At 36.7% G+C, this 26090-nt stretch overlaps 1 protein-coding gene across 1 annotated transcript in view; it reads left to right on the forward strand.

The window, feature by feature from the left end:
* The window catches only part of LOC113511046 (putative transcription factor SOX-15), a 170813-nt gene that overhangs the window by 6612 nt on the left and 138111 nt on the right, over nucleotides 1-26090 (forward strand). Inside the window, exon 2 of the mRNA XM_026894615.3 lies at nucleotides 11268-11516. Coding sequence (XP_026750416.2) covers nucleotides 11434-11516 — 83 coding nt within the window. The 5' untranslated portion in view covers nucleotides 11268-11433. The remainder of the gene's footprint in view (nucleotides 1-11267; nucleotides 11517-26090) is intronic.

The raw sequence follows: 26090 nt of genomic DNA on the forward strand, positions 1-26090 counted from the left end.
ATTATTCCTTACTGGTACCCTACCAGTGTAGGTGGGGTCGCTATTTCATTTTCACACTTAAAAAAAAACATAGGTACTCAGGAGCGTGAACCTAGAATCTAGCAAATTGGTAATAAAACACATTTTCTTATTTAAAATACATGGTTCCATACATCCTTCTCATGTAGAGTTGTAAAAATGTTTTAAAGCTCTAAATATATAAATTCACTACTTCCATTATTATAAAACTATATATTTCTGAATTCAAATTAATCTAAATTTTAAAATTGTACGAAAGAAATTCCGAATAAATTTTGGTTTCTGAAACCGAAATTCGGTTTCGGTTTCAGCAATAATACTACTTGAATCTTTTATCTATCTACACTATGATATATGTACATCGACTGCTGTAAAATGGATAGCAATAAATGTATTTTTATTTCCTTACTTCCTAAAGCTTGTCTGGCATAGAATGCCAATAAGCATTCGGACTGCCTATCACGTTTTATTGTTCAATTAAGTTTAAAATTTGAATAGATCCAATAATTCCGGGAATTAGATCTACATAACTTAAAAAAAAAAAAACTAGTGTTCGACAATATTGTTACTAACTAAAACTTTTAAGAATGTCGCGGTTCTTTAAGCTTTTTTATGGTAGATACTTACAGCAAGTTATTGAGCACTACACTCAAGACAATGACAGAAAGATTTTTACTACTATTCATCATCATCATCATCATCATCATATCAGCCATTAACTGTCTACTGTTGAACTTAGGCCTCCCCGTTGGGGGGTTTTGCCAATCGTTGCCATGCTTGGCAGACGCTAGCAACCGTGGTTAGACTTTAAAGTTTTAAGAGAAACGCTGCTGTTCATCCAACAACCAGTAAATTTCCTTAGTCACCTGTGATGACATCCACGGAAAAGGAAGGGGTAGTCCGTTCTATGACGGGACCATACGGCTGCTGTATAAATAAAAAAAAAAACCCTCAGTTATGTGTGCTCTGCTACTAACTCGAGTCCAAATAATCTGAAAATGTGAATCAGATATATGTAATTAAATGGAATTATGAAGCAGGAAATTTCCAGTAGCATGATGACAGCAAATTATAACAACATATATTATACATATATAGACATATATTATAACAACTTGTAAAAAACAAACAATAAATTGTTTGTTTTTTATAAGTTAATATGTATTATTAATATATAATATCTATTTCAATTTAAATGCGTTAGAAGGCGTTAGTGTGTATCTATCTTTATGGTTAGGGTTGCCACCTTTATTATATATTATATAGTTAGTATAATCAAAATGATGTTGATCTCATTATATTAGTTAAATAAAAATAGAAGTTGGTGATAAAATCCATTTCGATTACATTATAAATTTGCAACCATAAAAGATCCAAAATTGACATACAATATGAAGATCACTATTTACATTTTACAATTATTTATATTCCTCCATTTTTTATTTAAACGGTGACAACTCTAACTATAATGTTGGTATTTTGCAAGGATCAAACCTTTAACCTTTGGAAGGTAAGGCATACTGGGTATCTGGTAACTTTGCATTGGTATCATTATCAAAATTGTCAGATAACAAATAAATACCTACATTAAATTATTTTTTTGTATTAATTTATCATACATAGGTCATCTGTTTTTTTTTTTATACAACTAAGAATGGCAAATAAGCTGACGGCCCACCTGATGCAAAATGGTCGCTTATAGACATGAACAGTACCATGGACATAACAGAGTATACTATTTCGCCCATGATATCCCCCATGCGTTGCCATTCCTGAGGACTTACGTGTTATTCATCTGTACCCTATAAATTCACGCCATATCCTACCCTTCAAACCGAAACACAGCCGTGCAAACACAACTGCTTTACGGTTAAAACACGAATGGGACAGAGGTAACCAAGCAAACGACTTTTGTACAAAGTCTGGTAAATCTGTGATAGATTTATACAAGAAAACACATTTTGACACGTTAGTCCGTCGTAGTCCGTCACGTTAGAATGGGTCGTCAGCTTGTGTGCCATTCTAAGTTGTACAAAAAAAAAAGATATTCCTAAAAGGGTAGTCAGAGGCATTTGTCGATTATTGCCGTGGTAGTGAACGTAATACTCAACATGTCCACATTTCACCGAGCATATCATGCGAGTGTACCGCCATCACTCTGATTAATTTGATTTATAATTAGGTAATGGCTGTTAATATTAATGAACTTTATGATAATCATAACAGCCCCACGCCAGGTATCCCACGGTACGGATGTTTTTATATCAACTGTATGTTAAACCAAAACATGAGATGTTTTAGTTCGAGAACCGATATGTACTTAGGTTAGTCAGTTGTTGTTAGGGCTGTCACAAATTTCAATTGACATACTGCGCCATGATTGGTTAAGGAGACGTAGACCAAAAATTTAGACACCTAAACTACGTATCAGTATTTCTGAAAGACGTCAAAAAAGCAGAGAATTTTTTCGTCACATTACCATTAATTCTATCTTTTAGACATACACACACAGACACAAGCTAACTCGTTAATACTTTATAAAATTTATAAATTTTATAATATTGTATATTCTGTTATGTCCATGTAACTGCTAAACTATTCATGTTTAGCACTTACCATCAGGCAGGCCGTCAGCTTGTTTGCCATTCTAAGTTCCATAAAAAAATTGGTTATATAAATTAAAGTTAGTCTGCATTGACACACCCTGTAGTGTTAGATTGTTATCGGCATTGGTCGAATGCTGTGACAGCATGGTTATCGATAAATATCGGTTACCAGATTTAATCGATACAACTCGATGATGGCAGAAAGTGGGTTGACAGCATCAAAAATGACAGCTGACCAATTGTGATTTCTGACTGATGTAACGATACCTTTAAATTTGTTACGTAATTCTTTAGAAATAAAGATGAAAATGGGAATTATCTATTTCGTTTTATAAAATTATAATAAAAACTTCTAAAAAATTAAAATAAAAACTACAAAAATAATTAATATAATACTATTTAAGAGTAGAATGACTGGCAAAAATATGCACCTATATTGTTTGAAGAAATGGTCGCCCTAGAAACAATCGTGGTTTTATTTTTGCTAAAGTTACCACGATGGGCAAATTGATCTAACCATATCCTCATCGTTTTATCCTCCATTAGTCCATTACTCCATTAGACGGTAGTCCACTATTGTACACAGTAGTATAGGTGGGTGATCCATTTTACCTTCAGTTAGTTAAATTTGCTTTTGACTGTATATCACAAAAAATAAGCAATTTTGAACGGTGTGGACTGCCGTTCGGTGAGCGTGGACTGTAGGGGCGTTGGTTCAGGCTGGAGTGAAACACAGGGATTACTATTCTGAAGCCTCCGGTACCGTCTGAAGAGAGTATTTTTTCTTCTTGTCCTATTTCTTCTCGAGTGTAGTGCGTCGCTGCCCGGAAGCGAATGCCGCTCGACGGGAGGCGGCCTATCTTTATACCCGCCCGCTCGCACGATAACGTTTCCAACTCGCGATAGCGATCTGTGCGAGCGGGACGGGGCGAAAATGAACGAGACGCGTGTCTCTTCAGATCGGTACTCTATAGCGTCTATTTATTTATTTTATTTCAATTTACAATTTCTTAATTCTATTTATTATTACAATTTCTATTCGTAGGTAATAACGACAACACGCAAAGGAATACTTTATTTAACTTACACTATCTTAAATCTATGTAAATCTATATAAAATAACAGAATACAGAAACGATTAACTAGGGACTTAACAACTATAAATTACGATATATACAAATAATGTCGCGAACATAATCTCCCGCCGCAGCTCTCGTAGCTGGAGTTAACTCGTGTTCGCGTCGCTCGATGTCGATGTAATGATCAGCTTCTTATAATGCCCTTGTTCGTCCGCACGTCGACTGCTATCTCGCCGTCTGGTCCAGGGTAGGTCGCCACCACCACGCCTCGCGGCCACGTGTTGCGAGGCAAGGTCCCATCAGCTATCAGGACCAGGTCGTCCAATGGCTCCGTGTGTAGCTCGGGGCTCCCGCCGGTGTTGCAACTCGGGTAGGTACTCCTTCACCCACCGGTTCCAGAAGCAATCAGCTAGCCTCTGGCTGGCACGCCACTCCTTGTGTCCCGCCGCGTCGCTCTCGGTGAAGCTGCCTGGCAGTGGGACGCGCGATGGACCGCCCAATATGAAGTGATTGGGGGTTAGGGCGCTGTCGTCGTCTGCCGATGTTGACACGTGGGTTAGCGGTCGACTATTGAGGGTGTGCTCGACCTCGACCAACCTCTTCCTTGGGGGCCCGCTCGTTCAACGTAGCGGCTAGTGCGGTCTTCACGCTACGCACCAGCCGTTCCCACGCACCTCCCATGAAGGGTGCGCTCGGGGGAATGTAGCGCCACCGGATGAAATGGACTGATGACTCTTCTTGGATGGCTTCCTCGGCTGCTTTCTTCAGTTCGACGTCAGAACCTTTGAGGTTGGTGCCTTGGTCGGACCATAGCTCAGTGGGACACCCTCTGCGGCTTATGAAGCGCCGCAGGGCCATTATGGCGGAGTCCGTGCTGAGGCTGCCGGCGATTTCTAGTTGGACTGCGCGCGTCGTTAGGCAGGTGAAGAGCACTCCGTATCGTTTCTGGTGAGTGCGGCCCACTGTCACGGTCATAGGCCCGAAGTAGTCTAGGCCGGTGAACGTGAACGGTCGTTGATGATGCGCCAGCCTGCTATGTGGATGGTTGCCCGTTGATGGCTGCGCCGGTCTTGCTCTTCGTAGGCGGCACAGCTGACACCTCTTCAACTGCGGAAGTGTTGTCGCACCTCGTTCGTGGTGATCTCGAAGCCGCCGTGGTGAAGTTTCCGATGCACCCATGCGATGTATAGGCGCACCCAGGCGTGGTTTCCGTCGACGATGGGGGCTCTCGTTGCTCGGCTGACAGATCGGCGGCGGCTGCTATTCTCGATCGAAGTCGCAGAATGTCGTCGTTGTCTATGACGACTGACAGCTGTATGAGTCGACTGGATGACGGCAGCTGTTTCCCATGTTTCAATACTGCGATTTCGTTTCTTGTTGTATCGCGCGAATCCATAGCCGTCGCGCGCGAAGGTAGTGTGTGTCTATGGGGATGAAACACACAGATGAACTATTGCTGTTCTTGATTTTCATCTTCGTCTTCTCTCTATCGACTTTCTTCGTGCGGGTCCAAGTGGGGTCGGCGCTCTCTTTCTTCTTGTTTCTCTTTCGGATGGCGGTGCAGCGTTGACTGGTCGGTCGCAGGAGGTCGATGAACTGCAACACCCGTGCTGAACTGCGAACAAGTTTCAACCAATTAGAAAAACGTGACGGATCGGGTAATGCTATAGACAACTGCGTCGCGTTCTGTAGCTTGTGTACGCGTTCTTCTCCCGTTTCCGCTTGACTATCGTCGCTCGAACTATCTTCACGCGGCCACTGTTCTTCATTTTTGTCGAAATTCCTTTCGACCGGTCGGAGACGTCGCATCGTCGAGTCGTAGTTGTCCGGCGGCACAGGGTCGTCCTTCTTCCACAGTAACCCCGTCTCGTATCCTCCCGCCGGTAACGGACGAGTTTTTTCTTCTAAAATGCGTAGGGCGCGACGTTCCTCTTCATTGTAAGACCTCTTCGGTGCGATCCCCAGCGATTCGAGCGCGAAATGTTGCTTCATCATTTCTTCTATCGATTGTTCCTCTTCGTGTGTCGTCACTATGTGGCTGAAACCGTGCAGTACCCATCCCAGATCGGTGAGTGATGCGACCGGCTGCGTGTCGGATCCTCTTCTAACTTCGTGGGCCAGCAGTAGGTGCCAGTTGTCTTGCCCCAACAGTACCGTCGGTTTGCCCTCTTCATAGACCAACTCCCTCTCTATGTCTCGTAGATGTGGACAGCCCTTGATGACGCTGCGCACCGACTGCGGTGATAACTGCAGTCTGTCCATCGTCCGTGCCCCCACTGTGTATTCTTGTGAATTCCGCCCGCGGATCTTGAAGTGAACACGCGTCGATTGAGCTGCGTTGATCCGTGCCCCGGCCACACCTTCCATGTAGACACACCGATTCGCTCCGCCACCGTCGTCTCGATGATGGTGCAAGTCGACCCGTCGTCCAGTAGCGCGTAGGTGTCGCACGTTCCCGTGGGACCGGTGACTCGTATCGGCAGGATCTTCAGGAACGCGATCTTGTCGTTTTCCCTTGCCGATGCGGCGACTGCGGCGGACTTGTCCTCGACGACGTGTGTTGTTACTTCATTCTCCGGCTGTTGTCGCGTGGTGTGCAGCAGAGGGTGATGAGTCTGCGTGCACTCATCTACTCCACATCTCTTGCTCTTGCAGGCGTGGCGAAATCTTCTCACTTTGAGGCAACGGAAACACAGCCTATGAGTCTTCGCTAACTCCCATCTCGCCGATGTGTCCGCTTCCTTCATCGTCTTGCAGTCCGATGGAGCGTGTCCCTCTCGTCGACACATCGGGCACGGTGGTGTAGCGGGTTTCTCCTGCGTCGTGTAAGCGGACTCCCGCCGGTCTTCGGACGGTATCTCCTCGGCGGGGGCGAAGTTTCCACATCGTGCGGCGGTCCTTTGCAGGAACTGAGAGAGTGTTATGAGGTCCGGTTGTCCCTCCGGTTGGTCGTTGGCGAAATCGTAGTACTTGAAGCGTAGTACCGACGGCATCTTCTCTGTGACGTTTCTCACTATTTCTTCGTTGTATAGGTAGTGACTCTTGTTCAGCGCTCGTATCGTGGCGACGACGTTCTGCACCTTGCTTGCGAAGAGGCAGACGTCTCTTGCGTTGTCCGAGAGTCGTGGTAGCGCGCGGAGTTTGTTCAGTTCGGCTGTGACGAGTGCTCCAGGGCGGCCGAACCTCGCGGCTAACATCTTCAACTTCTTCTGCGGTCGTAGACCCGACGAATAGGGAGCGTGCCGCGTCCTTTGCCGCCCCCTTCAAACTTCTGCGCAGTCTTGCTAGGTTCTCTTGTTCTGTGAGTTGACTTGCGCTCTCTTCATAGGCCATCTTCCATGGTAACCACTCGCTCGACGATCCATTGAAGACTGGCAACTCGGTGACTCTTGACGCTGTGGAGGGCAGTATGTTGCGAGCGGCCATCTGCATGGCGATCGCAAACTCATTACAATCGATGCCCACCTTCAGCACTGGTTCTTCTTTCTTCATCGACTGCATCGCTGCTGCTATCGTAGGAATGGCGGCATGTGGGTCAACGTGGCGTGCGTGGTCCCGGTGAAGTGCGTCGCTGCTCGGCTGTGGCGGCGGCGCTCTCGAATCCTCTTCAACGGGTCTCGATGGGACGAACCCCTGACGCTTGCCGGTGACTTCTTCTATCTCTGGTACATGCGGCTCCATCGTGAGTGCTAGCGTGCTTCGATGAACCCAATCCGACGTTCGTTCTCTTCTGACGGTAGCGTCGTCGTCTTCTACTTCCTCGTCGTCCTCTGATTCGGCTTCCAGGGCGGCGACACGTGCAGCAGCCAATTCCACCTCCTTTCGAAGTAGCTCCTCCCGTGCCTTGGCCAGAGCCTTCTTCTTCTGCGAGGCCGTGGTGCGAACCGTGCGTGCCGTGCCGTGCTTCGGTTCCTTCTTCCTTGCTGTCTCCTCTGTCGTTCCTGTGGCTTCGGTAGTCTCCGTGGCTCCTGTGGTCGGCGTATCGCCGGACGTGTTCGTAGTCGATGTGGTGGCGGCGGTAGACGACGTGGCAGCGACAGAAGGCATTCTGACAGCCGCAGACGACGTGGTGGCAGCAACGGACGGCGTGGCAGCGACGGACAGCGTTCCGGCGGCCGTAGTCGACGTGGTGGCGGCGGACGTTGTGGCTTCGGTGACGGCGATTTTTTGTTGCGACGACTTCATGTTTCTCGTAGTCGGCATTTCAGCGATCCGGCTTCAGAATGGTCTTCCTCCAGCGATCCGGCTTCTCGATGTACCAACGGTGTTCCTCCAGCAATCCGGCTTCTCGAAGGACCACGATGAACGGTGTGGACTGCCGTTCGGTGAGCGTGGACTGTAGGGGCGTTGGTTCAGGCTGGAGTGAAACACAGGGATTACTATTCTGAAGCCTCCGGTACCGTCTTATTTTTTCTTCTTGTCCTATTTCTTCTCGAGTGTAGTGCGTCGCTGCCCGGAAGCGAATGCCGCTCGACGGGAGGCGGCCTATCTTTATACCCGCCCGCTCGCACGATAACGTTTCCAACTCGCGATAGCGATCTGTGCGAGCGGGACGGGGCGAAAATGAACGAGACGCGTGTCTCTTCAGATCGGTACTCTATAGCGTCTATTTATTTATTTTATTTCAATTTACAATTTCTTAATTCTATTTATTATTACAATTTCTATTCGTAGGTAATAACGACAACACGCAAAGGAATACTTTATTTAACTTACACTATCTTAAATCTATGTAAATCTATATAAAATAACAGAATACAGAAACGATTAACTAGGGACTTAACAACTATAAATTACGATATATACAAATAATGTCGCGAACAAATTTTATGTTCAAACGTGACAAACATTATCATAGCACCAACGCAGGAGTATCATTCGCAAAATTAATCATCAAATTGGTGCAAAATGGCTGAAGGGGCAAATTTATGCGCTTCTTGACATTACAAATCCTGACCTCAAGTTTAGAGAAATTTGATTAGTGAAAAATTCTTTCTTATGCTAATATACAAATAAGTGCCACTTAATTTTTTTTATACAACTTAGAATGGTAAACAAGCTGACGGCCCGCCTGATGGAAAGTGGTAACTGTCGCCTATCGACATGAGCAGTACCATGGACATAACAGAGTATACTGTTTCGTCCACGATACACTCCATGCGTTGCCATTACTGACAGGTCAGGTGTTATTCCTCTGTATCCTGTAAATTCGCTGCCATATCGCACCCTTCAAACCGAAACACAGCCATGCAAACACGACTACTTTACGGTTGAAACACGAATGGGACAGAGGTATCCAAGCAATCGACTTTTGTACAGTCTCCCTCTGGTCAAATGTCAAAAGATACTTTTAATAATGTATATTAAAATATTGTTAGAGTAGACATTATTTATAATAAAACTGTGTAGGTCCCGGTATAAAATAGGCCATCCCTTCCTTACCGTGGGTGTCGTAAGATGCTAATATAGAATAAGAGAACTTATAGTCGAGGAATGGGCAGCAACGACCCTCTTAAACATCACCGAAAGCCAAACTGCGGTTGCCAACCCTCTTGCTAAGCGTGGAAACTACTAGCAAAACCCCTCCTATGGGAGAGGGTATGTTCAGCAGAGAACATTAACGGCTAATACAATACAAAGACATTATTTAGTGAAAATAATAGTTTTTTTTTTTATTTAATTATACGGAACCATAAAACCATATTCAAGTTTAAGTAGCCATACAGACTCGCGAGCACGTGAATCGATGCCGTCACAACTGTCATAAAATAAATTTTATTACCAGGCTTAATGAATTATTAGGCGGTTTTCCTCTTGTCCTTATAACATCACAGAATATACATTTATGAAATAATACTGAAATGCCTTTTTTGTTATGACAACTTATACGTAGCAACCTGTCTTATACTTTTTTATTTGTTAAGGTTCTAGCTTCTTGTACTATACTCCTTATTACAGTTTCATTGATTTGGGTTGTTGGTCATAAAACAGACTTAGACAAGAAATACTAGATGTCGCTGAAATCAAGACTTGTGGTTTTAGTTGACTATTTTGGAATAAAAGATAATTTGAAGTAAAATTTCTAAATTGGCGAGTAGTATTTATTATTATGTATAAATATGCCATGTGGTCCCGGCATAGAATAGGGCACCTCGTTCTTTCCCGTGGGTGTCGTAATCCCTTACGGGTGAGCGATAGGCAGCAGTGTTCCTCCTAAAACGTCTCCAAAGCCTAATTGCGATTGTCAATCCGCCGGTCAAGCGTGACAACTATTAGCAAAACCCCTCAAAGAGGAGGCTTGTGTTTAGCAGTGAACAGTTAAAGGCTGATATGATGATAACCTTGAATAATTGATATAATACGCGATTAATGAGTTTCTTGTCCAATTTTGTTTAATGATAAACCTTATTAATACATTATTGCTTAATAAAAATTGAATGAAACTCAAAAACTTGCCAGTTTTTTGCTACATAATATTCAACTATAAGGAAAATAAAAATAGTTCTTTTTTTAAAGAATTAGTGGCACTTCATGTACCGTAGATCAGGCGCGGCGACGCGTCACCCTGCCGCCAACATTGACAGCTGTCAATCAGATTCAATATGGCCGCCGAGCCGGTTCGATCGAACAAACATGCTTCGCTATCTGCGTCAAATCTGATGCAGTTGAGTTCAGTACCCGTTGTTAGATTAGAATGAAGATGTTTTTTGTATGAGTATTATAAACATTACTTATTGTTTATCTTAATAAATCTTTTGTTGTATCATAAACCGTCACTTGTATTTTTATTCATTGACAAAATGAATTAATCTAAATAGACAGAAATAGACAACTAAAAACTATTCATAAAGCATTATTTTTTTTTACATTTGCTATTAATGAATACCAAATGTTACGAAAGTATCACTAATACTTCTGCATCAATTTTGTAAGGATTCTTTATCTTAACACTGGTAGATGGTATTATTTATATAATTTGGACTTATATAATGCATACGTAAAGCACTAATGATATCCTATTTTATCTTCATAATAATTCCTTGTAAGGTAAAAATCCATCAATCTACAACTGGATTAAACCAGTTATATTTCAAAGGATACTTTTAAAGTAAAAAGTCTATCTGGAGATGGGGACTGTTTTCGTAATGCGATTTAACGCCCCATTATTTTCAATATAGTATATATAGTAATATTAAAATAAGATTAAAAAAACTATATCTGTATTTCCAAACAAATGCGACATTGAAACCTTCAAGAATAAAGCATATTCTTTCCTAAAAACCGGCAACACACCTGCAATATTTCTGATGTTGCGGGTGCCTATGAGAGGCGATAACCACTTACAATCAGGTGAACTTAATGTTCCTTTGCCCCCTATGTTCTAAAAATATCATATTGACATCTGAGAGGTTTCACTCTGGAAACTAACGTGATTAATACCTGGTAAATTCGTCACGATGGGCTAATTGACTGACCTATTACTATTATTTTTATCATTACTATTTAGATAGGCAGTTTTTAAAATAATTATTGTAATAAGATTAAATTAAATTCCTTTTTTCAGTTTCGCTCCAAACAAGACTACCCGTGATGTGACGTGCATAATGCGGTACTGCGTCACTGTGACGCAACACGGACGGACCTTTGTAAACTAGTGCTGTGCGAGTTACAATCGATTAATCATACAACTGATAAATCAATCGATTGTCTTGTATACGTCACACGCACGAATGAACACCCTAATGCTGACGACTAACGGAGCAATAGAAGACCAGACCTGTGTTGATAGCAATATGTCGTTTTCCTCATACAAGTAAGTCTAAACTTTTTTCTATAAATTATTTAATTAAAATCTGTCTTTTGTTTTGTCTTAATAAACAGGAGACTTAAAGTCATGGAAAGATAATGATGACTTGCAATGTTAAGTATAATATTTATCATGTCTGAACTTAACACTATATTTGTTAAGAAATATATAACTGAAAATGATAAACTTTGCCATGTAGTGCCGCCATAAAATGGGCCACCCCTTCCTTTCCCGTGGGTGTCGTAAGAAACGACTAAGGGAACTTAAAAGTCGAGAGTTGAGCAGTAGCGTTTCTCTCAAAACATAACCAAAGCCTAACTGTGGTTACCAACCCGCTTATCAATCGTGACAGCTACTGGCAAAACCCTCCTTTTGGAGGAGGCCTGTGTTCAGCAATGGACAGTGGATGGCTGATGTGAATAACTGAATGTTGTGATTTTACTGTCCAGCTCTCAAACTGTAACACAGTCCTGCAAACACATCTACATAGTGGTAAAAACATAAGTAGATCATAGGTACCGGTACAGACAATTTCTATATAAAATCTTCCTTTGGTGAAATCATCTTAATTCAGTAAACTAGCGTGTTTTGGTAAATATTAATAATTCGGGACTATAGTTGCATACAGTATATATAATTTGCCATAATATATGATAAATTATTATTTAAATTTGTGGAAATAGTATTGGTTTGTCCATTATTTAAAAAGTATTGTGATTTTATAAGTGATTTTCTCTAATATATTTTTTTTATTTATGTCTTAACAAAGCCGGGTCTTCATAACTTCTTTAAGATTCTGTAGAATAACTATAAACTTTTGAGTTCATAATTTTTGTGTTTATTGCATAGGGATGACTTGTTTTATTAAAAATTAATCCCAACACTATTTTTTTATAGAAATTGAGATGGCAAACAAGCTATTATGCTAAAATGAGTATATGAGTGTGTATTTGAATTGAATTTGACTTATCCAGTGTACATTTTATCAGAACTTAACTAAAAAACCTGGACCTTTTCATTGTAAGAAGTCTTTTAGAATGAATTATTCATTAAATTTATTAAAGATGTCGTAAAAGTTGGTTATGAATTTATCGATTTACTTTTATGTATAAGTGAAGTTCTTAGCTTCCATAATTTTATCATACAAACATCGTCTAGTTACAATTTTATTATACAGGCTGAAATCAAGCTGAACCAGAAAATCGTAAATGGCAAAAAAATATATACTTACTTCTATAGTAACTTAGAAGCAAGCTGAAGTAGCAGTGAGCTGATCACATAGTTTTGAACAGACAATCGATGGAGAAGAAAGGTTCTTGAGTGGCAATCCAGTGGTAAGGGCAAATGCAATGTAGGACGACCCCCCCCACTATATATGGTGACGACCTCAAATACCGTTAGGAAAATAGAATATGTCCTACCCATATCCTACCCATCTTTAATTCAAATCCTTTCAGTATTTTTTGGGTGAAAGTGTAAGAAAATAGGATATTTTTAGGAAGTCTTAAAAAGGCTTATATATACTTAATTAATTGATTTTGACGAAATTTTGCATGTTTTTTTTTTCATAATTATTAATTATCTGGACTGTAAGTAATTAAATTTTCGTTAATTATATGTGGTAGGTTCTAATTAGCTTATCGTTGTCATGTATAGTTAATTATTAAGTTATTACAGGTGTAAACTTTCCTAAAATAATAAATAAATAATACAGTAGAACCTCAATTCTCCGAACATCGATTATCCGAATATCCGAACATATTCTTCACGTCTCTAATTACCGATTTAGTAATAGTATTATATATTAATTGGGTGAATAGGTATTATGTAATCTATTATCTTTATAGCTCGTAATTTTTATATCATATTGTCAAAATGACGTATGTGAAACCCTTTACATAATAAAAAAAATTGAAATTTAATTATTGTTGGATTTGACATTGAAATCGATTATCCGGACTTTCGATTATATAGAATACTCCTGGTTTTATTTGATTCGAATAATCGAAATTCTACTGTATATATAATACTTATATAATTTGAAATATTGTAATTATTATTTTAATACACAGATTTGAACATAAACGTTAGTGTTTAATCATACGACCGCAAACGCCGTCATTGCCATCACGTCTTTATGTGTTATTGTTAATTGTATGACGTATTATACTACTTACATAATACATACACTATTTTCAACTTATACACGTTATAATGTTATTAATAAAATATTATAATATTACATATGAATCTAGTCGTCACCAAATCTGTATGTCAATTTTCGATTAAATGGAATCCGGTGACGGAAAATAACAAACCAAATTGAGCCCAATGGCGGTGGCAGGATCACTTCCCGCCATTTTGGACTTAAACATGCTCGATGAAATATAGGTATGTCGAAGTGAAAAATTACGTTCATCACAATAATAAGTATTTACATAATTATATATTGGCTTCTTTATAAGATCTAAATTAATTTTATTATGATATTTAAATAATACTGATTTTAGACAAATAAAAAAAAACTTAATTAGATAGCGGGACCTTAAAACATTAATAAAGGTAAAAACTTTCGTTGAGGTCACTGTTAACTGATAGTGTACCTAGGAGGATTATATGGTAATTTAAATTTATTAAATATATTTATAAAATTTATGACTCTTTTATTAAATCACTTGTAATATGTATCATCATTTTAGCCATTATCCGTCCACTGCTGGAGATAAGCCTTGTAATACGTATACTAATCCGAAATAGGGTTTCATGCAATTAAAAAAAATTTTTATGATAATGAGGATGTGATAAGTATCTATGTATTGATCGGGCACTATTGAGAACTGATCAAGAGTATGAAAGCAGGTGAGTTGCTGGAAATCTGGAAACCATCGTGATTAATTCTTTTGAAATTTGTCACGATGAGCTAATTGACCTATTTTCATTCTCACTCATTATCTCTTATTAGTGCCCAAAAAGGTCTAAATTAATACATGTCATAATCCCTTGCATCTTTCCAAGGAGTATTATGGAATCTTTTGAATTTAGATACAAACCACGTAATTACAACACTAATTAATAATGAGCATAAAAAAACATACATTTTAAAAAACGCGTAATGAAAGAGAGAGAAGAATGAATAAACGCAGTGTGCGAGCGAGACATTAAATATCTATAAACATAAGGTGTAAAAGAAACATATGAATGAAAAGATTGTGAACAGATCATTGTCTTTTAAACATACAGAACTTAAAATTATACAAATCAAATTAATTTATACATCAGCTAATTAATTGTCCCTTATACAATTTTTGCGTTTAAGTGCTTATGTCTTCATCTTGTACCAACTATTAAAAATGGAATACGTAACGAGACATTTAAAATTAATGAAATTATCTCCGTCTGACAGTGAACTACGTAAAAAGCCGTCATAACCATATGTCATGGCGTACTATGGTGAACGATGAAGCCATTTATCCAAAAAGTACACGAAAGTATCTTTGCCCAATCGCAAACAGAATTCAGATGACAAGATTATTTATACTTGGAAATCGGCACAACTTATCGGAACATCATTAACAACGTTACTTGAATTATTTACATATATATTTTTTTTATTAATAAGTCTGTAAATTTTATATCAAAATCATCAAAACAATTTCAATGATTCAAATTATAATCCGAGTATAAACTTGCTTATTATTTTAATGTTGGTAATGGAAGACTGGTGGTGGACTGAAATGAAATAAGTGTGGTCGCTTAAGATTTTATTGAACGTAAAAGTTAGCTATACATTAAGAGATTTAGCGAACAAATGACTAAATATTATAAGACTATTATTGAACTTTTGAAAGTAATTATGGAAATTGGATAGGGCATATATTAATTTCATAATCTATAAAGTAAATACAGCAATTACCAATCGCAAAAAACCGTTGACCAATGAATTCGTCAGGCGGTTACAGTCCTCAATCGGGCACCTTTCATTTAAAAAAAGAACCATACGCCATTTCATGTCAATTTTTGAATTATTCATCGTGCGAATGCGCGAGCGCATCGATTGATGCAAACAAAAAGCGCTCGCTCGCTAATCTTCGCCCTCCTTCGACTTGCTTCGGTTTCCCTCGTGTCCCAATGCTGCCAACCGACGCATTTATTATTCAACTAGTTTTTGCAGTCACGCTGCGCAAAGACACAACAGGGAATGCATTTATGTGATAAATGATTTATTTTTTTCCACGTATCCAAAAATCTTTTTCATTTAATATCGGTGTTAGTATTATATGTTTTTGTTATAATGTAAACCTATTCATGGCAATTCAATCAAAACCGAAATCTTAATGCTGTGTCATAATAATCCATACATTCACAACAACGTTCCGAGAAGCTGATCGGAGACGTAGTATTGTACTTTTTATAACGATATGACAAGATTAACTACTGAGACTGACTTCGTTTTTTGTGTCGTCACTTTATTAATAGGCAGTAGAAGATCTGGTGACCATCAAGCTCGTGCCTCAATATTCAATTGCGCCTAATGTTTTACTTTAAAATTTCCGTTGCCAATTTTTACACAATCTAGTCATAATTTATCAATTATTAATTCGATACTAAAATCGTTGTCTTGCCGTCAGGCCAATTACAAGTTACATTGCGATGCTTTAAATGCAGAAAAAATATAGTATTCGAATATCGGAGCGTTCATCCCCCGCGCCCGCACGTCCGCCGCACCTCGACGCCGCGTCTCGACTGTACGTGATTGGTTTATTAATTAGGCGAATCATCGTCGGGTTCCATTTTTAAAAATAGGCGGGATTCTTGCTGTGCGACTTTTCTTTTTAATTTTGGCCAGTGCTGAATGCAATTAGACTTGCCAATATGAGTTTTTTGTAATAATCTCACGGCGGCGATAAAAGTACATTTAAGATAATTAATAAGGCCGCTTCACAAGTTTGTCATTACCAAAGGTTAATTAACCATATACTTGCTTAATTACTTTCTTAGAACAATCAATAAGTGAGCAAAAGCTGTATACATTATAACACAACAAAACACTGACAATTCCTGAATTTTTTTCAAGACACCTAAATTAAAATTAATTAAATCTTGTATGCAATTTTTTTATTGACGTTTACTAATGACAAGTAATAACTATTGTCTATAGATATAAACATAGCTTATAGAACTCACACTGATGTGATGGGCATCGATTTTTCTACATAATTTGTACTATATATATGTACAAATTTTCTCGCTTATAAAATCTAAATTCCACCAAGTATCAACAATTTCCAGTATCAACATTTATATAGATACTAGCTTTTACACACGACTTTATCCACATGACCAGGATATGTTCACTGACCGGAATAAAATGTAGCCTATGCCCTTCTTCATCGCATATAGTACGTGTATACCAAATTTCATAGTGAATGGTCGAGTCGTTAAAAAGCTAAGAGGTAACAAGCAAACTCACATTCAAATTGAGGATTCTTTTGGTGGTAGAACTGTTGCTGCATGTTATTTGCTGAGTGATATAATTTGAAATGTGTAATTTGAGGTATAATACCTTAGTCCTCAGCAATGGCAACGCATAAAAGGTATCATAGGCGATACAGTATACTCTGTTAGGCCCATGATAGTGTTCATGTTTATAAGCGATGGTTATCTCTTTCCATTAGGTGGGCCATCAGCTTGTTTGCCATTTTAAGTTGCGAAAAAATTTAGCACACAAAATATAGTCCATTGCTGATTCAGCAAGATAACCGAGGATCGATGGGGAAGAAAGATTTTCAAGTGACGATTTTATACTAGAGTTCCCTTTAGAATAGAATAGAATAGAATAAATTTATTGTGAGCTGTATGTTACAATTTTTTGTAAGATGTTATTAACGTCTCAAAGGAAAACAGCCTACCCATACATCGGGCATACAATACGATTAATTACAAAACATTAATTATTTTACAGTCATACATTAAAATTGTCAATAAAATTGAAAATAAAATAAAACATGTCAATCAACAGTCACAAACTAACTCATGGTCACCATTAGAACATATTAATTATCATCCTATATATTAATTAAATTATTTATAATCTCAATGTAAAAAAAAAAAAAAATGTCATACAGCAAAGAATTCATTCATATTATAGAAAGCATTTGCAAGTAGCCATTTTTTTAATAATAAGTATTAAATCATTCAATCAATCATCAAGTAATAATTAAATTAGATAAAGCAAGGATCCTGAATATGTTATAGGACATCAATAGAAACAAGTGGCTTTGTATTGTTTATTCCTTACCTTATAAAAGCCAGTGTGGAGGGCTGGGAGACTATGTTTAGTAATAGACAAATAGATGAGGGATTTAATACCTCAACATATGCAGTCAAATATTAAATACTATTATAAAATATTCACCTGCTTAATGTCTAGAATATAATACGTGTTAAACCTACGCAAGACATCATAATTTGTCTTATTCCTAGACAGAATTTTGCTATATCAAAACGCAGCTCTAGTTTATATTAGTAAACAAACACAAGTTTGTATCGTAAACAACTCAAAGGAAATAAGATAAACAATTAAAAAAAATCTCAAATATACTCAAGAATTTATTTAGTGATATATATAAGTATTATCTTACTATTAATATCGTTTAATACGCACCCATTACTTTTCATAATTAAACAAATCAATAAAAAAATATAATATTTCATGCTTATTAAGGCATAGATTAAGCATAGTACCTGCAGTCCCATTAAAAGTCATAGACAATATTTCGATATTATTAAAATGAAACAACAAGGCGAAGGAAACAAACGATTAAAAATTTAGATTCGTAACGAATGCGACCGGGTAAGGTCAACAGAAAAATAGCGCAAAAAGTCCGAGGTCCGTTCCCAAGTTATGTCTTGTGGATACCGTTAGAGGCTCTCGAACATGAGACGGGGTAAAAAACAACCGAAAACTATTCCAATTGCCAGTATCAGGAATCCGATTTGTGTCCTATAACATTTTTGAGAGGTTATTTTGAACGAGAGTTTGTAATTTTCACGAGATACGAATTGAGATAAAGTTGAATTTATGATATATTATGGCAGTATAATTGCTGTATTTTTCGAGTATCATTAATTAGTCTTTTAATAAGATGTATCTTAATATATGTATATTTATTCTTCTTTTGGATTCGGCGTTTTTGGGTTGCCATTAACCATGTATGTATTTTTATTATGACAATATATTTATGTAATGACTCGAAAACTTGAGTAATTATGTCTTTTTATATGTAGCGAAATTCCTTTTAAACAAAATTGTATCTACTAAATAAATATGTTCAATACTACAATTCCTTACAGGGTAGTCAGAGGCGTCTGTCGACTATTAAATATTAATTTCCTTTCAAACATTGAGGAAACAGTTAATTGCAATATTCATATGCTACTTTGCATACGAAGAAAAGTTCTCGTATACGTATAAAAGAATATAAACATCGAATGTGTACTCGTAAAAACACTTAAAACACATTTAAACGCATAAAAATACTGAGTTTACTCGCAAATGATAGCCCGCGAGTAGTCACATATCTGCAGCAAGCAGAAAACATTTCATCCAGTCGCCAAGAGCAGACAAGTCGGCTGGCCGCTACTATGTAAGACGGGGACATAAATTCTTCAAAGGGTTAAACAAAAATAAAAAATCTGAAACCCCTTTAAGAGAGCTACCGAACTATAATTTATGGGAGTGGGCGCAGCGCGACGGCCATCGCTCGAAATAAAATTAAAAAAAATAAAAATTAAAAAAAATAAAATAACAGCCGAACGTTTCCGAACGGAGACGCAAAACGGTGAAATTGGAAATAATTTCGCGATAGCATCTCGCTCGCCGGTACCTTTCAATTTCTTTACGTTTGCAAATCTGTTGTTTTGTTTTGTCGCAAAATGGAGTTATGGCCGGCTGGCGGTGGTCAGAGCACGATCCTGTATTAAACTAAATTGTATTAGTAAATGTGCCTTTTTATTGTTCTCGCGAGAGCTGGCGGTCCACTACTATCATCGTTCGCTTGTTACTTTTACTGACAATAAACGATTTGTTTTATTTTAGTCAATTTACAAGTGCAATACCTAGTTACTTTTATAATTTAGATAATGTAGTAACCTGAAATTGGACGTGTTAATACAAAACAACATATGATTAAAGGAACAAGTATAGACGAAAATATTCTAGCAACTTAAGGACTTTCAATGAAATAGCTTAGGCAGTTGCTAGTTTGCAATTATATCTCAAAACGTTTTGTTCCGAAATTTATAGGGGTTTGATATGAGAAATGCTGTGTTGATTCATATATGTATGTATGTAGAAAGAAGAAATGCAATGTATGCAAATGTACTAAAAATGCAATGTAATGGAATGGGTGGGATTAGGTACCAACTTGCATGTATGTAAAAACAGACAATTTAGGCACTCGCTTATCTTTACTCCAGAAGAGACTTGACATCAATAAATATTAAAATATTGGAATAACTCAAAGATGTTACGTAAAATCGTCAGTACATCGAAAGGTATGTTTACCAAATTCGTAGACATCAAATAGTAAATTTTAATTATACACCTAATTTTAACTAATTTCAAAGTGGTCTATGCTTAATATGGTTGTCTTGTCTATGGTTGTCTAAATACCCGCTAATAATTCGTCATTGCCTATTCTTTACGTTAGTAATGTCGCAATAGAATGATAATTATGTGCGATCGTGATTTCAAAATTACCGTTATTCGAATGGTCTGGTGACACCTTTGTTACACTAAAGATATGAGAATTATTAACTATACTAATATTATAAAGAGAAAAGATTTGATTGTCCGTTTGTTTGTAATAGATAAATTCAAAAACAATTGAATCGATTTTAAAAATTCTTTCAGCTATATAAAGCTATATAATTAGCAAGTAATATAGGTTATATATTATTTTCAAAAATTCTATGTACTCCTCGTGCGGAACCGGGCCAAATCGCTAGTTAATTTATGTAAAGCTTATTTTCATCATATTTGTCTACAGAATAATTAAAAAAGAATATATCACCAAATGACCAATAAATATATTGTATTCTGCTTTAGTTATATTATGCATTTCCACATTTCGTCATCATGATCATCATCATCTCAGCCATTATCTGTCCACTACCGAACATAGGGCAACCCCATAGCCGGCCATGTTACATGTTATATCCAAATAATTTTTATTTTTTGTAAACCAGTGTAATAAATAATCTTGTACGAATTAAAACGAATTATATCCTTTTGAAAATTGTAGTAAAATTATGTTGTAATGGTCTATCGCAATTCATTTCAGTATATTTTCAAATAATGATTGATTTTTATTCTTCTTTTCATTTAAGAGTTTCCTCTTGTCGGTGCAACTAATTCATGCATCTTCCTTCAGCCAGCTCTATCCCAGGCCATATCCTTTATCTCCCTATACTACATGACGCCTATTGTTTCCTTTATCTGTCCCATGATTTTTATTACATGATATTTATGACATTAAACTTTCATTTGAATCAAACTTTTGTTTCTGTAATCATTCAATTCTCCTTTCAAATCTGAACCACATTCCAGGATGCAAGTTGGGTACTGTCAAATAAATCATTTAGTTTTCAACGTGTGCTCCTAATAATGAGATAAGAAAGTCTAGCCAAAATACAGTTAGTCGGACACACGAGTCAGTGATAGGAATATCACATACATTAGTTATTGACAGCGCAGAGCGAGCCGGCGCGCGCGCAACATCAACCTAATCATAAGTAGACATGCGCAAATTAGAAAGTTCGGCACCGGGTGAGCCCAGGAATATTGCTTTGATATACAAACACACGAAAAAAGTGGATATGGTATAAAATTGCATTGTAGAAATGCTTCTGTTGTGTAGTAGCACAGTGTAACAATAACCAGTGATCCAATGACTCGAAAAATTCCACGATAATTGGGGACGCATTGCTCTGCGTCCTTTGGTCGACTGGTAGACGATGGTAGTAGTTTGAAATCTGAGTTAGTTGCTTGAATAAATTAAAAAAATACAAATAGACTAAGATTATGTAATATGGATAAGAGTTCGTTATCTAAATGGCCGAGAAAATTATTAATAATAAGGAAACTTATAACCCACCTTTTAATAAGCAGTAAAAAATGTTAATAGCGTCACTTAAGAACTTTAATGACACCATTGTCGATATACATTTGAAGCTCTTCATTGCCATTTCTGAGCATAAAAGTACGCCATGCTTTAGTATATATAATATTTATATTGACTATTTACAGTGCTAAACAAAGAAGCACGTATTTGTATGATTTAAACGAGAAAAGAATAGTAAGTACGAGATGTGAGATACTACTTAATATACCGACGAATTTTTTTAGTCTGTTGATAAATACTAATTAATAAATGAAAAAAATACTACCTATCTCTCTCTCTCATCAGTGCTAGATTGTAACCTGGTATATTTATTAGCCTATTATTGATAAATTCATTTACTGCCTCATTTCTAACCATTATCTTCTTGTCGCTCTCATAAGATCTAGATTATATAATAACTTATTATTATCATGTTGTTTACTACAGTTTTGTATGGTTGTCATTTCAAGTTTTGCTTTTTGTATGTTATGTTTTATTTCTCTAGTTAACCAACTTAAAAACAGAGATGGTTCCACGTTCGACTGTAATTTTTTTTATGCCTTCATCGATAGCATGCATATTCTTGTATATTCTCAGTATAAAATTAAATGCAAAGTAATTTGACATAACTACATATTAACATAACATTAGGTAAATATTTACTGCCTACGACAAAAACTACTGTAAGGTTATGTTTGCCGCTAAAAAAAGGACAATTCAATCGTGCAAAACCAGTTATTTTTATTTGAAAATTAAATTATTGAACCGATTTTATACAATTTCTACGGAACTAATTTGAAAGTATATTTGGAATTATTTTATATCTTTCAGATATAAAAAAAATCCAAATCTGTTTATAAATGCTGGAATAATGAGGTAACAAACATTGCTTTGTTACTAATTTCATTTAAGGAATGTTTCTATAAGAAATTGTTGTATTGAAAATGACATTTATGAGCAAAGCTTGCTCAAAATGAAACTAATCAAATTCTACTATAAAAAAGGCATATCCATAACGCACTGATCCGTGGCCCACCAATCCTGTGTCACAGTCTATCACGATGCATCAATAACGATTACTCAAAATAACCAGCTCCGCTCGTTGCTTACCGGTTTCTCGATCAAATGTATGAATGAACCGCTTTTTTTTGCTTCGACTCAATCGTCTGCTTAACGTTTGGGTGTGCTTGATTAATATTATGATGTGTTGCTATTTGCAATGTAAGTGACTAATTTGGACGTGTAAATTGGAGTTACGGCTTTGTACATTGATAATTATTTAAATAAGCGTATGGTGGTAGGCAGTTAATTTTATAATAACAGTACGCCAATTAATTGTATTGATGCCTTATAATATGGTCACTAATAATATAACCCAATAAGTTTAGCCTGTATCGTGCCCTAAACCAGACTGGAATTATGGTGACATATTAATATTGGTTACTTTATGTTGATGATACATATTTGGCTTTGTTTGTTCCGATGGAACACCTTATTATCTATAGACTACTTATAACAACGAATTGACGAGGAATACTAATTGTTAAAACTGACCAGAACGCATTATACATGCTGTCCGTAGCTGTTTTTATATTTTTTAACAAGACCGCTTATTTATGTCTATAATTATTTCTATTTTTTTTTCTTTTATTAATATTTAAATAGTTTCTTCTTATTGGGGCAACTAATTCATGCATTCACTTCCAGCCAGCTCTATTCCAGGCCACACTGTGACGTCCCTATACGATATGACATCTAGTGTTTCTTTTATCTATCCCATGTAGATATAACACGATCTTCCTTTTCCTTTCTTGCCTTCTATTTTTCCTACTGGTATGCTGTTTAAAAAATCGTCATGTCATTTTGCCTCCTTTATTTTTTATTGTTTTTATTAATGTTCTTTTCTCATTCACTCTTTTCAAGACTTCGTTCGTTAATTTTTTTGTCAAACCTATCCTTTTCATTCTCCTCCATATCCACATTTCAAATGCCTCAAACATTTTTTTGTTTTCTTTTGCATCATTGTCCATGTTTTACGCCCATATAAAGTTTTGCACCAAATGTAAGTTTTTGACCCTTGACCATTAGTCGCTTTTTACGACACTCACGGGAAAGGAAGGGGTAGTCCTATTCTATGCCGGGACCACACGGTATTCATTCCAATACATTCGAAAAATAAGCTTATTTCTTATATGTTCTAAAACATCTATACCTAAGCAGTTTGCAATATCTAATTCATAATGATAATCTCCAAGGTGAGAAGGCCGATGCAGCTCTTTGCTCTCTGATAAAGGTCTGATAACAAAGTATTTATGTCTGTATGAAGGTATATTCATATTTGCACGTAACGCTAAATGCATAGTACACTCATATATAGCAAACTAAGGTAGCGAAGTACTGATTAAACAATGATCTAGAATAAGAAATAAAATATTTTGATTGAAGTTACACGTATATATTATAATTTTTTTACTAAATACAATAAAGAGGGAGATTAAAATGAAAATAGTAAACGTAACATCAACAGTGCGTAAAAATTAAAATATTGTGCCAGACTCAACGTGCATCCTATAGTCGAACAAATGACTACAAAATTTAAAAAAGGAACGATATAATACTCACAAAAGAAAAAAGTAAAAATATAATAAAAATCTAGTTAAGTAGATAGGATGTAGCTTCATTTAGCTAAAGTGCAATAAGTTTGGCATCTACAAAATCATATATGTATAAAATATGCAAGAGTAAATTATTTTTCGTTTTAAAAACTCATGGAATGATCTTGAAATTTCATACAAGCACATGATATGTATCCGTTATGGAGACAGGTTATTTTTGCTCCGGTCAGTCAACGGTCCCGGTTACATGAATCAAAGGGTTCACACGTTTTTAAATAGATTTCTTAAATCAAGAGTTTTCATCAACAAGTACGCTAAGTATCTGTACTAGCTGACTTTGTGATTATTTAGCGGTATGATAGCAACAGTGAGAAGTTCTCCGAAAGTGTTTGTTGTGGCAGCGGCTCCCCGTAGTGCTTGTTGTGTTCCCGTGTTGACGGTCGCAACCATCACAATGCGTGTTTCTGTGCAGTCGTTGTGTAAACTAACAAGAACATCGATTCTCTCGGTATGTTCAGATGTTTTAGTTTATTCATATTATGTCATATCGAATTTATCCTATAACTTGTTGTATTTTGCGCAATCATCTACTTTGTTCTCAAGCGACTTTCGAAAAAAGAAATTCAATTCGGTTGTATATTTTTTGTTTATTATTATTTATTATTATAATACATTCATGTACATAACAAAGAGTTGTTATAACTAGAGTTAGAGTACTCCTCCTCCCCCTCCTCACAACTCCATCAGTTTAGACTGATTTAGATTTTTTTTTATCTGAAAGGATATGCTTACAAGTTAGTTTCATAAAATAAAAAACAATTTTTGCTTAGTAGTTTAGATGAAAAATCTGGTGTTATCACAATTGGAGTCAGTTTTTTTCTTTTAATTATTAAAGGATAATCTTTAAATTATAACCTCACTTGATTTATATTGTAGAGAAGACTGTAGAGATAAGGTGTGCGTAGATGAGCGTAGAGTACCAGGAATTAAAAACGATGGTTTCCAAGTGGTAAGCGTAGATTTTGCTAGATATGAAGTTAATCTTGAACTAACATCGATGTTGCTAGTGATGAGTGACTAAGTAAATTGGGTTTAATTAAATACTATTCCATTACTAATCGGTAATATAATACAAAATTGTCAGAAATCCCAAGCTTTTCGTGCTAAATGTCGTCGAGACTTTTGTATATAATGTTTTATATTAATGTTTGTGTATAATCTGTTTTAATCATAGGCTAACCCCCTTATTCATAAAACCTAAAACATTTGGCTTTGACTATTGCATTGTATTGTCACTTTCCATCTTTCTTTCAAATTAGGAATTTATTTTAAAATAGAGAAAACAGTTCAATAGCTAACTTTATGAGCGGTGTGACGTCTTTTATGAAAAAGGAAGTACTTATTACATAATTACGTTATATTATAACTACTACTTACATAATATGTTTTAATAAAGCTCAATAAAAATGAAACCAAGTTTTATGGAATTTATCACAATAAGAGTCTTTAAATGAAATTAATAACAAGTCGAAATATTAATTAATTTATCGATTTTTTATTTGTAGGCTGTATTACTATTGGATATCGACAAACTATCTTTGGATCGGATCCATTCTTCGATTGTCTAAATGTTCATTAAGTTTTGTTTTTCATTATATGAGCCCAAGAGACCTACATTGCTATAATAATATTAACACTACAGCAATCTTGACGAGGCTAACATAAACATGCACTTATGTAAATACATCTGCCCGTGTATAGAGTGCAATGTGCAGCGATAAGGTATCAGATAAGAGATCTTG

This window comes from Galleria mellonella, unplaced genomic scaffold (genome assembly GCF_026898425.1).
Source record: "Galleria mellonella isolate WM207_F2 unplaced genomic scaffold, CSIRO_AGI_GalMel_v1 utg133, whole genome shotgun sequence".
Classification (NCBI taxonomy): Eukaryota; Metazoa; Arthropoda; class Insecta; order Lepidoptera; family Pyralidae; genus Galleria; species Galleria mellonella.